The sequence below is a fragment of the Ambystoma mexicanum genome, chromosome 1p (genome assembly GCF_040938575.1).
Source record: "Ambystoma mexicanum isolate Mex_15411 chromosome 1p, UKY_AmexF1_1, whole genome shotgun sequence".
Classification (NCBI taxonomy): Eukaryota; Metazoa; Chordata; class Amphibia; order Caudata; family Ambystomatidae; genus Ambystoma; species Ambystoma mexicanum.
In genome coordinates, this window is record NC_090921.1 from 193,322,689 (window position 1) to 193,338,400 (window position 15,712).

The 15,712-nt window shown below is 44.5% G+C and overlaps 1 protein-coding gene across 1 annotated transcript in view; it reads right to left on the reverse strand.

Moving 5' to 3' along the window:
* The window catches only part of LOC138463764 (extracellular calcium-sensing receptor-like), a 169,587-nt gene that overhangs the window by 126,023 nt on the left and 27,852 nt on the right, over positions 1-15,712 (reverse strand). Inside the window, exon 5 of the mRNA XM_069607213.1 lies at positions 998-1,121. Within this exon, the coding sequence (XP_069463314.1) occupies positions 998-1,121 (124 nt within the window). The remainder of the gene's footprint in view (positions 1-997; positions 1,122-15,712) is intronic.

Genomic DNA, 15,712 nt, shown 5'->3' on the forward strand with positions numbered 1-15,712 from the left:
TGGAGATAGGAACAGTTTATTAACTGGAGCAGTGCGCTTGCTGTTTAGATAGAGAACTGTCTTTCTTAGGATCAGAGAGTCTAGCTGGATGTGGGAATGTACTAATACTGACTTGTTGAATAGTAACTAAAGCACATTTTAGACTCCAGTAATGAGAATGTTTCGAAGCAGGGAGCTTGCATGACTGTGAGGCTTTCGAATGAGGCAATGGTAGAGGAGAAGACTTGCTTTTAATCGGGTTTAGTGCAATAAAGTGACTTGTTAGAATAGGAAACCTGTGGCTGCCAGTTGAAGTCATCTGTAGAAATGATCGAATTTTTAAAAAACGAATGGAGAAATGACCGATTTTTTTTTATCGTTTTCTTTTGAAATTTGGGGACACTTTACTAAAATATTGGGGTGGGGTGGGGTAAGGGTAATAGTTAAGATAGGGGGAGATGAGGAGTGGGGGTCTCCCACTGCATTATTAAAAAAGAAAATTGGTAATTTCTCCATTCGAGCATTTCATGGTAATCCCCTGTTGAATAGGTGCTCTCACCATTAACTGCAAAAAATGCTAAGTACTTTTGGGAACTATCTGTGGATTACCACATTTCGCACCTTTCAACCACATCGAGTATTTGAGTTTCAACCTCTGGTAGCCCACCACTCTTCCACAAGAAGAGCCTGGAGTACTGGGTGCTGCTCTCTTGGAAATGTCAAGTATGGCTCCAGAGAGGGCATAACATTACAATGAAGACTTCTCTTCCAAGGAGCCCAATAACCCATTGTGGAGTAATTCTACACATCTGAGGCTTTTCTCAGTGGATTCTAACACTCCCATTCAGGATATGACCTGATGTACAAAACAGCAGAGACTTCTCCCCACAGAATGTCAATGTCCTACGGCCCCAGAGCATAGAAACCAAAACATTCCTCCTTGGAAGGTCCCATTACTAGAAGCACCTTTAAGAGCAACTCCCACTCTTGGCTGATTTGGCTAACAATTCCCACTCACCAGATTGGTTGGAAATTTCTCCATCCGAACAAGAGAGGCAATCAAAGCAGCAGGCTGGCTCTCCACTGCGCTCAACTTTCCTGTACCCTGGGGTACAACTTTCAGAGCACACTGAGCGAGGGGGCTGCAGGAGAAACATAGTGCACAATGTAAGGTCTTCTGATGAAAGGTTTTGAGGGAAATACATGACACACATTGTTAATATTAGGGTGAGTGCAGAGATGGGTGCTGGGTATAAGTTCTAATATAGCAGGGATGACACGAGATCGATTTCAAGTTTATTTTCGCTGCTTTGTTGGTTGACCTGTTTTACCATAGGTCTGAGAGTGGCACATGACCCAAAAGAGGCGCATTAACAGACTGGTGGATAAGATGCCATTAATAGATTTACCACTACTAATTTAGGGGGGGGCTACATGTACCATGGACACTGCCGGTGTGGCCGTCGGTGGAACAGCCCAGGGTTTTGTGTGGGATTATAAACTAGGAATATTGACAAAGGGGTTGTGAGAACATACCTCTGACAACATCTCTGAACCTGAGCATGAGTGTTTATGTGCCATCATTATCCTCATCCTCATCATCATCATCAATATCTTCATCATCATCACCATCATCCTCACCCTCATCATAATCCTCATCATCATCAGCATCATCATCATCAACGTCTTCATCATCATCACCATCATCCTCACCCTCATCATAATCCTCATCATCATCATCATAAACGTCTTCATCATTATCACCATCATCCTCACCATCATCATTATCCTCATCATCATCATCAACGTCTTCATCATCACCATCATCCTCACCATAATCATAATCCTCATCATCATCATCATAAACGTCTTCATCATCATCACCATCATCCTCACCATCATCATTATCCTCATCCTCATCATCATCATCAACGTCTTCATCATCACCATCATCCTCACCATCATCATTATCCTCATCCTCATCATCATCATCAACGTCTTCATCATCACCATCATCCTCACCATAATCCTCAGCATCATCCTCACCATCATCATAGCCCTCATCAACAATCTTTATTTCGGTCACTTTCCCATACATGTCATATCATATAAAGATAATTACCTCTATATTTCCCCAAAAGAAATGTATTAAGGTTGAAGTGACAAGTTCTGAGCCATTACTTAATATAAATTATAAGAAGGTAGGCCTGCATTGAGTAATACTGCTTTATTTCAGAATAGGTACTGTTGGGGTCTTCCAGACATCTCTTTAAACTACGCATAAAGACAGCAGGTGTATCCTAGGCTCAACTGCAAATGGACAAAGGGGACAAAACAAGTCTTCAATTATGCCCGTCAGCGTCATTGTGCAGAATGTGTCAATGTGTAGAATAGTTCTCCTGCAAGTCTCACTGGACTGTCTTTAAAGGACACGTTAAATTAAAGTAAACGTAACGGTAACGAATTTGGAACAAGCTGGGAATATAATCGATAGGCAGGAATGATGATCTTATATTATGCTTAGTAGCAGTGTTTTCCTCCAATACCTTGTGTACGCTGAAGAGACAAAATCTATTAGAACTTTAAAGTAAATGCCTTGTTTTAGGCTTATTGATTCACAAGATCTGGATCAAATCAATCCATATACCTTAATAGGCTGGACAATGTTATTATACATGTCAGATCAAGAATTGTGTGTAACATGTTGTTAGCAGGAGGCTTGAATGCTGTTGTGCTGTGACTTGCTTACTTACAAAAAAAGCTGGTCACAATTTAAGTAGTATAGAAGTAATTGTACTCACACCTCGATCAAAACTCAAAACAACATGGGTGGAAATTTGAACATGGACTCTAGAGATAGTAATAGTGGTAAAAAGATCATAACGCTTGCACACGCTGATAAGGGGAACGAGAGCAACGACATGGGCTAGACATGGCTTCCCAAATCACTGCAATTTACTTATGTGTTGCGGGGGGCAGGAAACATTTTGCGTTTAGTCATAATCTAGCTTTCTTGTCATGGAATACAAGAGGCCATAGTCATTTATTTAGTACAAATGTGTCTTTTCCTGGTCTGCATATCTTTGATATTATATTCCTGTAGGATGTTTGGCTTCTGTAGTCTCCATACCTAGACGGCTACATTGTAATACTACAAAAGGCCATACAGAGCCCTTTGGGAAGACCCTGTGGTGATCTAAAAATCGCATCTAGAAACACCTTGCGAGACACGATTGAACTAATGTCTGTAACCCCCTTTGGAGTCTTGGTGGCCCATCCATTTTGGCCAACTACTAGTATCGAACTCTCATTAACCAATGTGTTCCGGAACATGCCACACCTGGATGGGGTCACTCTCTTCGATACAAGGAAAAATATCACATTCTTAATTTGATCATAGCCAGAGATTAAAACTGTAAATGTAATGAGTAAAGCGAACATGTAGGTTCACACAAAATAAGCATTGCAATAGATACAACTTTTACTTCTAAACATCTTATTGGTCTGTGGGCAGAATTAATTGGCAATTGGAATCTGAGAAATACAAATGGTAATATACAGAGTGATATTTCGACCCAACTAACATGGCATAGGGGAACATCTCACTTTATGATAGATTATATATATCTGTCGAAAGGCTTCTTTGATAAATGTCACTATGTCTCTGTAATCAACACACACACAAGTTATCACCCTGTCTTGGTAATGCCCTTAAAATGGAAGGTTACTGAAACATACTCGAAATTGCACTAATATGGCTGTAAATTCCCACAAAAAATAAAATAAATAAGGTTCAATTCTCGACCCAACAGGCTGACCTCAAAATGAATCCGGAAATAGAAAACGTTATGTTATACAAGATATAAAGGAAGCTCTGAGAAAATCTAACAAAAATCTGATCAGGCACAATGCAAAAGCTTTTGACTTAGAAATTAAAATTGAAAGAAGTGCGCTGTGCAAACAGTTACGGTTACTGGAGGGAACACATTTGATGTAGTCCAATCCGCTCATAGGAGCAGCTACAACACAATACCAAAATTGGCCTAGATCACATAAATATGCTGCTGCACAAAAACAGAGCGAAAGGATGCTCAGTGCTGTCTGTAAGGGTGTTCCGCTCCTCTTTGGCAGATGGTGAATGAGGAAACCACCTTGCAAGTTTATATACAATGGAACCCTATTCCTCCAGCAGAGTGGGAATTAGATCACAAAATATTCTATGCATCTACAAGTGACAAGTTTTCAATTCCTCAAAGTCAATTCTATGAAAGATGGCAGCATGAAATCTCAGTTGATGATGTAATCTCACTGATAAAAAAGGCTAGGCCATCAGCTTCAATGGGCTCGGATGTTATTTCAATATTAGTTCTGAAGGAGAACCCTGAATTATGGGGAAGGCTATTATTAGACCTATTTAAAAATATAATGAATACAAATAAAATACCCATTTTGTTGATGAATAATATCATATATATAAAGGGTGAATGATTGTGTCCCAATGGCCAGAGACAGATTTATTGCAGTGATGGATTGCTCTAGCAAAATATTTGCAGCTCTGGTCTGATAAAACCTGTCCATTGCATAAATACCAAACTGGCTTCATTAAATAAATTGATTCTTACTTTCATCACTTCAACAACAAGTTTATACCAAGGGGAGTCCACCAATTTACACTGCATACATACACCTGACACATGCATTTGATTGTATAAATAGAGATCTATTATGGAAAAGGTTACAAGCCTGGAGCTGCCCCTGGAGCTGTGAGTTCTTGGCATCACTACATAATGGAAATCGCAAGTTAAACATTAACGGTCTATTATCAAATAGGAGTAATGTCTTTAACAATGAAAAAAGTCAAAGTTTGTTTGGTACTTGGATGGTGCACCTGTAGAGGTAATATAAGTTACCTGGGGCCCCCCACACATAAGCGACCAAAACCAACAGTAGAAGTAGAAGAGTGCTTAAGATTGAAGATCCCAATGTTTATTTCACAAATAAAAACATTCACAATAAGTATGGGAGATTTTTGCATATTCAAAACAAAAGAGGTGATGGCTAGAAAGTTAAGAATAATCTTAACCTCTGGTGTTGCTCTGGGCAACCCCCAGACCATCATTCTTCGCCTGCCACGCCATTATAAAACGGGAAAGACCATATGCAAATCAGGCCTGGCCCTAACCCAAAAGGGGTGGTCCAGCCCAAACTGCTTGGTCACATCCCTTCTGCACTAGACCACAAGTGTCCCCAGATATGTTTCGGCATCGATTTTTGCATATACCTCTGATAACATTATACACACAGAAAAGTGGTTCCAAGCTTATTATATTGCTTCGAATCAATTTTAAACTCAGATTGTTTATTTCTGAATATAATTGAGGGAATTATCTGGAGGAGAGTATTGTGCCTTCCACTAGGGGTCCCAGTCACTATTTAATATGAACTTGGCTTAGTATCACTGGCGACCCCCTTAATGTGGTATTACAGATCTATTCAAAAATAGTATGCCCAATTAAGAACACCCCATACAAAGACTTACATTGCATATTTTTAATTAGCACCCGGCGAGGGGGTGGTGGGTAGCAGCCTCCCAGCCAATCAGTAGACTCCAAACTGGGGCTTTGCCACATGGTAAAGCCTCCGTTCTGAGCCTACCCAGAGCAGGAAGCTGCCATCATCCCCACCAGGACTGAGGTAAGTGTGCCTCTGTGCTTCCCCGCATCTCTTTACCCCACCCTTACCTGCTGCTCCCGTGTCTCTAGCTAGTGCTAGTTTTCCTGGCACATCCCGTCACGGCAGTGGCCACTATGGAAAGGGAGAAGGAACTACATGTAGTCCCCATCTCCCTCTTCCACAGCGTCCACCTTGGATTGTAGTTTTTTTCAGGATGTGAAAAAAAAGTAGCATCCCGCTATAACATGCCAAGATTCTAATAGCAATAAAACCCTCACTGGAGTGGGGGCATTACCTATCAGGTAATGCCCCGGGGCTATGGCTTGGACCTTTAACCTGACCAATAATGTCCACCCCAGTGAGGGGTTTATTGCTTATTGCTTAAATAAGAGTTTGAAGGCATTACTAGAATATCAGTACACATGTAAAAGCATGTTAGAAGATCTCAGTTTGGAAGCAACTTTTTTCTTGGATCACCTGTTAAAAACGAAAAGTTTATTATGAATTTGGGACTGTATAAACACCCATAATAACCAACTAAATACACATTTTAACTAAACATTGCAAAATCAGGAAAACACTGCATACTGTTCAGATACCTGCAGGAGTGGCAGTGCATCCAGAAAGAAGGCACGCACCACGGGACACTGGAGTAAACGGAGGAGCCGACGAGGCAAAATAGGATAATGAACCCTGAGTGAACAGAGGCCCTGGAGAACCGGGAAGCCACCGGGGAATCATTATGGGACTGCTCATACTCGTCCCAGATGAGTTTGCAAGAACGCAGTGTGGAAAATACGAAACTGGAATGATGATATTGAGAGGAACTCAAATACAATAAAGAGTGAGAGAGAAACTAAGACTGAAGACAAATGCATGGGAAGAAAGGCAGAGGACAACATTTGTCAAAAGACAGAGACCATATATTAGCAAGGGAAATAACTAAGGAGAAAGAATGCTATGAATTAAGAAGAGGAGAGGAAAACCCCAAAAGGGCAAAGTGTAGAGTCTGGATATCAAAAAGTGGGAAACCAAAGTTACATAACACACATTAATACGGATCAGATAATTCGTCCAAGGTCAAAGAATGCACATTTTTTAGAAGGAAGAAAAGTCTCCTAAAATCTTGAAAGAGTTACATGACAAGTGATTACGCATGTCACAAAAGACTAATTAAAAACCTGAAAGAAGACAACTTTGCAAGAACCAAAGCCAAAGAGAAGGGAGTCATTTTCCTGTCTGTAGTGGTTAGAATTGTGGTAATGTCAGTTAGGGTTAGTTTTGGACTGAGGGTATTAAATACACACCTTAGTTAGTTTCCTAGATAGGGAACACCCCAAGGCATTAGGGAAAGTTAGGCCTTACTTTTAATTTAATAAATATGTATTAGAAATGTCCTCAGTGTATCTGCATTATTCTTCTCACCCACCACAGTTCTGTAATATTCATGGAAAAGTAGAGACCTTGCAACATCTCTTAATATCTGGTAACTATATCATTTTGGTCAATTTGTATATTCACCAATGCCAATTTCAACAGAGCACTTTTGGGATAGGATCATGTCAGCTAGCCAAATATCACTGTCCTTAGCTGCAGTGAGATTTGTCTATAAAATATTTCCGATGGAAAATGTAAATAACTTTAATAGGAGCTAGGTCAATTTGGACATTTCAGTCACAATCAAAACAACAGATTTGAACTCATAAGTGGTAATGTTTTAAATGATTTGGTATCTTTAAGTGTTTGTGAAGGGTCTTATCTAAATGACTTTTAATATGTAATATTTGTAAAAGGTTCAATTGTACCCAAAACACAAATAAATCAATACAAAAAATAAGACCTCTGTTATGCCCTTCTTCCATTTTCAATTTGTGCAATTTAACTAAAGATAATTAAATCTCAGTTTTGTGATCAAAACAGGGCCCCATCAAATCTGGAGTTTGGAAATTCTGCCTGAGGACCTCCAGAAGGCATGAATTACTCCAGATATTCATAACATAATGAGATTTTAATGATTTGATAAACTTCCCTACTATCTGTTTGTACAGGCAAGTACAATTTTCCAACCTTTCTGTGTTGCCAATCGTTTCTAGATCTGTCCATACATGCTTAGCTTAAGGAATTAATGATCTTGTAACATGTTCCTAAATATGACTAAGTAGTATTTGAGGGAGCCGTGCTGTTTTGGTGATCTTTTTAAGAATGAAATGGTGGTGCTAATCTATCTGTTTTCTATAGGAGTGAGGCTCACGTCTCTATAGGCAGGTAGGTGCAGATGAGGGAAGAATCGAACGATCTTTACAAAACCTCTTTTCTATTATTTGAATGTTGGTATAATGTCCATTACCATACACACCCAACCCATCTAAAGCAATTACCTTTGATTTAGATTCATATGCTTTCAGCAGTCAAAAAAAATGTTGACGGTGACATCTTGCTGAGAACCGGTTCACTCCCTCTATGGCCTGCATCATCTTCCAAGACATTCCCTTCTGTTTAGTTCCTTTCAGGTCTTCCATAAAGATAACACACCCACACTTATAAAATGCCACTCTAGGATCCCATTCAGAGTTAGAATTAACACAGAAAGAGGGGTAAGGTTTGGACCCTGGCCAAAGGCCATTTATTTTCAAACCCCCATCATTCATACAATTCATATAAATGGTTATCCATTTCTGAAAGGGACTGGGTGTATTAAAACAGAATCATCTGCATAGACAAGAATCTGAATCAATACCTTGCCAGTGAGAGGGCACTTGAGTAAATAGCTCACTAAGTAGAACATTTTTTTAAAAACAGTAGGTCCAAGACAACATTTCCTAAAACATGTTCAACATGAACGTGCTGGGAAAAAGATACTTTTTTGTCAAGTCTTTCCACAAATCTATTTTCCGCGTATAAAGGACCATCACCATCAATAACTCAAATGACACCCCAAGCCTTGCCGAAATGTTCCATGGTTTTAGATAAATCAATGAATCAAAGATATAGATACATCCATAAAAGCCACTCAGATCACCTCTGTCTTAATTCAAATTGACTTGGCTAATATTACATACAAGATTATAATTTGCTGGGGGTTTCCAACCCCTTCGATAAAATATAATTGGATTATGGATAGAATATTATTAGGGTTTCTGATTTTCAGTTTCATCCAAAAAAGCCCAGCAAACTCCCCCGAGGCTGTTTGCTTTCCCCTTGCGGGAATGCAGAAAACTCTGATTTCTCTTGAGCGTTGAGCTCTGTGCTATAGTCAGCCTGTAAAAATAACCTGTGTAGATGGAGATGTGGAGCCCTATCCTAATGTACCTTTATCCTTAAGAATTAGAAACAAACCCACAACTATGAAAACAGCAGTAGTACCTGGTCTACCAGAGGAGGTAATTATAGGAACAGACTGGGGTCTGCATGTCTATCTAAGCCCATTTCAAAATCCAGCAGCTTGTTTGGCAGAAGCGCCACAATCTCAGAAGTAGCTGATTCCCATCTAAAATCTCTTTGACTAGATGCCAGATCATGTTCCAGCTCGAAGGCACTTGTGGATTTAATAGGAGACCTCCCAGGAATATTTATCAACAACATCGCCATGGAATGGTCGCTGTCATTTCTAGGTAGGATTCAAAAACTGGAGTAAAATGGCAGTTATTCTTTTAACGTCACTTTACCTTCACTTTCCTACACCAAGTCACACGTTTGTTTGTAAACTAGAGGAGGTATGCCCATCACTTGCTTGGAGGTATTCCCTTCACTATGTCACCAAAAAATAAAGGGAATACCATTACCACGAGCAGAGTTGCCACCAGCGGTAATATCTCCACATGGAATCCAAGATTAGGAATCAACATCACCATTCTCCCATAATTAGGCAGGTTTCAGCCTCATTATGATTGCCAGTAACACTATCATAGTTTGGCAGTAATTCCTAAGGGGTTACCACCAAACTCACCAATCGTGTTGTTTTTTTTTTTAAACTTTATTTTTGAAATTTTCAGAACAACAAAAAACACAAGCACACCATCAGGGTGCGTTAACGTAGCAAGGCGAAACTGAGAGGAGAAAAGGGACGAATTGAGGAAAGGGCAGGGAAAGGAAAGGAATAGAATAAAGCGAAAAGATAACATAACATTTCCCGCTCACGGGTTTGACCACGGAGCCGCCCCACCCCACTCATGCCCACAACAACAAGCATCAGGACTTTCCTGGTTAATTGTCAATTACCATTAAGGCACAAATATATAGTGTCTTTCAATCTCACAGATCTATTTCGGACTCAGGAGCTCTCAGTAGCGGAAGGAGCTGCGCTGTTTAGCAGATATGTAATATACGGCCCCCAGATGTCGGGGGGTCGAGCATGCAGTGGTAGGGTTCTTAAAAATTCGCTCTCTGCATCCTGACAATAGGTAATGTCTTTTTTCCAATCTTAAATTTTGGGTAGGGGACCCCGGCTCCAGGCCATAGCTATCCGCCTACCGGCCAGCACCAGGAGGAGAGCTGCCAGTCTGCGGGATGCGGGACGTAAGTATTTTGTGAGGCAGAGGAGGGCCGCCAACAGTAGCGGAGCTACTTGTTCCCCAATAATATCGGCGACGATCTGCAGGACTGAGGCCCAGAACTGCTGTATTCCGGGGCAGTCCCATGCCAGGTGGAAAAAGTCGGCACGCGCCGCTGTACAACATTCACATTGGGCCGATACTTCAGGGTGATGTCGGTGTTTCTTGGCAGGGGTGTAATACATTTGGTGCACGTAATTAAAGTATATCGTGTATTCACTGCGACTTTCTGGGTTTGATATAGAATGTAGGACCAGTCCCCAGCATCTATCGACATCTGGAGGTCCGATTCCCATCTTTGTTGAGTTCTGGCATTGGGTGACCCGGTGTCTGGCACCAGGGACCTGTAAAGTGTCGAGACCAGCCTCCCCTCTCCCCCAGCCTGGACGGTTTTGTGCAGCAGATCCCATATTGGGGGTTGTTCAGGAAAAGAGGGCAGTATTTTTTGCAGGGTATAGCGCAGTCTGAAATAAAGAAAAATATCTAGTGAGGTGCTTCCACCCCTTTCTTTGGCCATCTGAGGCATTAGGAAGGTGCCTCCCGGGAAGACATCACCGAAGGAGTGAATATTAAGCTTGTTGGCCCATATTAAAAATACTTTTTCATTCGTGAGCGGAACACCCGGGATGAACCTGATCGGTAGCAAAGGGGAGTATCTCACGGTCACCCCATACTTAGCAGCCATTTTCTTCCAGACTGCGTACGTAGAGAGGACCGTCTTTAGAGTGTTGTACGGAACTGGGATTTGACTAATGATAACGGCACTGAGCAAGTCGGGAGAGGCCAGAGCACATTCCACCTGCACATGTGGACGCACGAAGTGGATCGTGTACCAGTGGCTTAGAAACTGTGCCTGAGATGCCCAATACTACTTCTCAATGTCAGGGAGTGCAAGGCCTCCTTTTGATGTCGGCAGAACTAGGGTGTCATAAGCCACGCGCGCCGGTTTACCGGCCCATAGCAGCTCCAGGACTGCAGCCGTGACTTTCAGGAGGAAGGATTTGGGGAGGAGTAACGGGATATTGGTAAACAAGTACAGAAGCTTGGGGAGTATAACCATCTTCGCAAGAGAGGTCCTACCCCACAGCGTTAGTGGTAGCGTTTTCCACCTGTGCACCCGTTCCTGAATGGAGGTGAGCGTGGAGACATAATTGTCTTTATATATCTCGTGATGGATACGTGACATAAATATACCTAAGTAGCGTACCCCTGAGTTCTCCCATTTAAAGCTATGGTCATCAGCGAATTGCACCGTGTGAGGGGTCAGGGGGAATATCACAGATTTAGAATGATTGATTTTCAATCCCGACATTTGCCCAAATCTTAATACCTCCCGCATAACTGGGTTAAGGTTCTCCTGGGGATTGCTGACAAATAATATAACATCGTCAGCATAGAGGGAGACAATCACTTTGTGGGGGCCTAATTTGAGGCCTCTGTGTATTTGGAATTCGCATAGTCTGTAAGCCAGGGGTTCCATAATGAGAGCAAAGATCAAAGCTGAAAGTGGGCATCCCTGCCTCGTTCCACGTTCAAGTGAAATGCATGTGGATCTAGTGTTCCCTAGTGTAATATAGGATCGGGGGCTGTTGTACAATAATGACACCAATTTAATAAAGAAGTTGCCAAAACCCATTTGTCTAAGCGCTGCTAGCATGAATGGCCATTCCACAGAGGCAAATGCCTTCTTGGCATCAAGAAGCACCGCTATTGCCTGTTGCGATGGGTCCAGGGCCTACATGACGCCAAACAGACGCCTGATGCCATAGGTGGTGCTGCGCCCTGGGATAAATCCGGCTTGGTCTCCAATCACTAGTGCTGGCATAAGGGGGAGGAGCCTGGATCCAAGAATTTTGGCCAGGATTTTATTGTCCAGGTTGATCAAAGAAATCGGTCTATAGGATGCACATTCGTCAGCGGGTCTGCCGGCTTTGTTTAAAAGAATTATATGGCTTCCTGTAGTGTTGGGGGAAGGCATCCGCTTTCAGTGGATTCTTCATATACGCGTAGCAAGAGAGGGGCAAGGGAAGTTGCGTAGGCCTTGTAAAACTCTCCGGTAAGTCCGTCCGGACCTGGTGCCTTGGAGCTCGGGAGGGATTTTATTGCTTCCAGTATTTCTTCTGTCGTTATCGGAGCATTAAGAGGTTCTCGTAGGTCTGCTTCCACCCAATACAGCTCAGTGTCGTCTAGGTATTCTTGCAGAGATTCAGAGTCCGAATTGCCTCTAGAGCTGTACAGGTCCTGGTAGAAGTCCCGAAATGCCTTGGCGATGTCCACTTCTGCATAGAAACGCTGCCCTTGTGCGTCTTTAACACATTCCACCCGGGTCGGGGTTTTGTCCACCGATAGTAATCGGGCGAGCAGGGCTCCTGGCTTCTGACCCTCTCCATATTGTCGGATCTGGTGTTTCCGCCCTAGGAATTTTAGCTCCCTTTCGGCTGTTTCCCTGAACCTCTGAAGCTCCTCCTTCAGTTCTGCCTGGATTTGCAGGCTTGGAGCTGAGATAACCTTCATTTCTAGATCCTTCAGACGGGTTTCGCTGTCGGAGAGTTCACTGTGGATCAGCTTCAGTACACCATTTTCCTGACCCAAACATATTCCGCGCACAAAGCACTTCAGCGTTTCCCAGATGATGCTGGTCGCCTTGACTGAGCCTTGATTTCTCTCAATGAAGGATGTTATTTCCTCGCGCAGTTCTTCTGCGAAAACGTTGTCCGAAAGCGCACCCAGCTTGAATCTCCAGTTCAATCCGGGGACTGTTGCGCCCACCATGGAGGCGTCAAGTGTGACCATTGAGTGGTCGGATAACGTGCGTGGTAGGATTTGGCTCGTTCCCCAGGCAAACGGACAATGGGTGGAGGCCATGATGTAGTCTATCCTGGAGCTGGTGTTGTGAACGGGCGAGTAGAATGTGAAGTCTTTCGCATCTCGGTTGTGATGCCGCCATGTGTCAGACAGGTCAAACGCTTGACATATCTCGCGAACTTGACCACTGGCTTTGGACCGATTCCCACTGGTGTTATGGGATTTGTCTAGAGTAGGGTCCATCGGTGTGTTAAGGTCAGCACCCCATATAATTGTTTCTGCGTTGGACCTCCCTAGTAGGGACATCACCCAGTTGAAATTGTCGGGTCCATCAGTGTTGGGAGCGTAGGAATTTACAATCACCACTTGTTTCCCTGCAATTATTCCCCTCACCGGCAGGCCCCTACCTTCCGTGTCCTTCACCGATTCAATGAGACTGAAGTTTGTTCTCCTATCAATCAAAATGGCGACCCATCTGGCAAAGGACGAGTACGATGAAAAGTACCTGTGACAACCCCAGGACCTGGCCCACTGTGATTCCGATGCCGGCAGGAGATGGGTTTCCTGGAGAATGGCGATGTTAACCTTGTGCCTATGGAGACACTGAAGGATTTTCCTGTTCTTTGCCGGCTGGTTGCCGCCACGGATGTTCCAGGTGGCTATTCTAAATGTTATGGCTGGCATTCCGAAGGCCGGGTGAATTCTCGCCTCTCAGGACGTGAAAGTGATAATGGTGCCTTGAAGTATTGGAGTGGCTAGTGGGCTTGGCTTCCGGGTTATCAAAGTTATATACCATCAACGTTGCGGAATGAGAGTGGGGTGAGTAAAGCGGCCGCGTCTGGCCCGAGTCCCTCCCTTGTGTGGGCAACCCCCAACTGGCCCACAGTAATCCCCCCATATAGAACAGAGTTGCAAGCATAGCCGCGCTAGGGGCACTAGTAGCCTGCCAAGAGGGTACCGGGCTTCCTATAGCGACGTGATTTTGTTCCTATGATGTACATTGAGCATGGAAGAAGGAGGCGTGCTGGTCACAACCGCCAATTACTGGGATTGTAGATTACGGAGGGTCTCTTCTCGCTCACTCTTCCCGACGGGGTCTCGGATTGTTCCCGCCATGTCTGCAGCCAGTCCGATCCAGGTAGTCATTGGCTTCTTCGGGGGAATTGAAGAATTGGGCCTTCCCCTCATGTTGGATACGCAGTTTCGCTGGATATAGCATGGAATAAAGGATCTGATTGCCCTGTAGGCGTCGCTTGACCGCTGTAAAGGATCTCCTCTGCGTTTGCACCACCTGTGAGAAGTCTGGGGAGACTTGAATGGAGTCGCCGTCGTATTGGAGTTTCCCCTTATCTCTAGCTGCCTGAGCATGACGTTGCGATCCTTGTAGTTTAAAAGTCTTGCAATGATTGGTCTAGGTTGCGCGCCGGGCGCCGATCTAGTGTTCGGGATTCTGTGTGCTCTTTCTACCACAAATAGCTGAGACAGCGTTTCTCTACCGAAGAGAGCTATGCAGATCTGTTCCACAAAGTCTTCCATTTTGCCTGGGATTTGTCGCTCCCTCACCCCTATGATCCTGATGTTGTTCCTGCATGAGCGGCCTTCCAAATCCTCATTCTTGGTGCACACCACCTTCATCTGGGTTTTGAGCGCAGAGACACAGGATGTCACTGCCGCTGATCCATCGTCCAGGTCGGACACGCGTTGTTCGACATTGTCGAGTCGATCGGCTTGTTTATCTAGCCTGTGCTGAAGCTGGTCTACCTTCGTCGATAGGGTGTCCAATTTGCATCCCAGGCCGCTGATACCAGCTTTCAGGTCCATCAGAATCTCCCTTATATCCAAATGTGGGGCCTGGTCCTCGGCTGACATTGTGTCAGGTGGCGGGGAGTTGGGTCTGCTGCTGGTCGTGGCCTTGGCCTGTTAGCTGGCTTCGAAAGTCAGTTTCTTCTAGTTCTTGTCTACTTTCCCCATGGCAGCTTGGGGAGAGTGTCCGTGGAGCCCGGCTAAGTTGTGACTGTCTTGGTTTATGGCGGTACCCGGTGGACCCAGACGGCAGCCGCACTGCGTACTTTTCCAGATGTTAGCATGATGCCTTCGGTGCTTGATGTGGCGAGTCTGTGCACCGAGCATGGGACCTGCCGGCACACCGCTGCTTACACAGCCGCACTACTGTAACTGTGGTTGTTTTGGAGGAGTTTGTATGCCAGTATTTGCCACAGGCCTTTTATGCTAGCTGCGCCGAGGGGCGGCGGCACACGGTGCAGTCAGCGGCGTGTATCAGAGCGTCAGGCCCAGCCACCTCGGGTCGGCTGCAGCTTCTTGTACCCAGGATCAATGCCGCCGGGATTTACTAGCTTTCAGGTATCCGGTTAACTAAACCAGGCCACTCCGCACCTGTAGCTGAACGGATGGGTGCCGTGGGAGGCCTCGCCGGGACGGGTGTCGTGTCTCAGGTATCTAGGAAGCGGCCTTGAGTGTGGATTGCTCCTCCGCACTGCACATCAGGTCTGTGCCACAGAGCGGCCAGCCGTTGCCGGGGGCCACGCGGTTTATGCCGCGTCTGGCGGCGGGACAGGGCGGGCCCACTCAGCGGCCACGCCGAGCCCGCCGTGCTGCAGTCTGCTCCTACCTGGGCTGTCTCAGGACTCCGGCACCCCGACACGTTGCTCCTCTGGCCCCATGACGGGCCGCTGTGGGGGACGGAG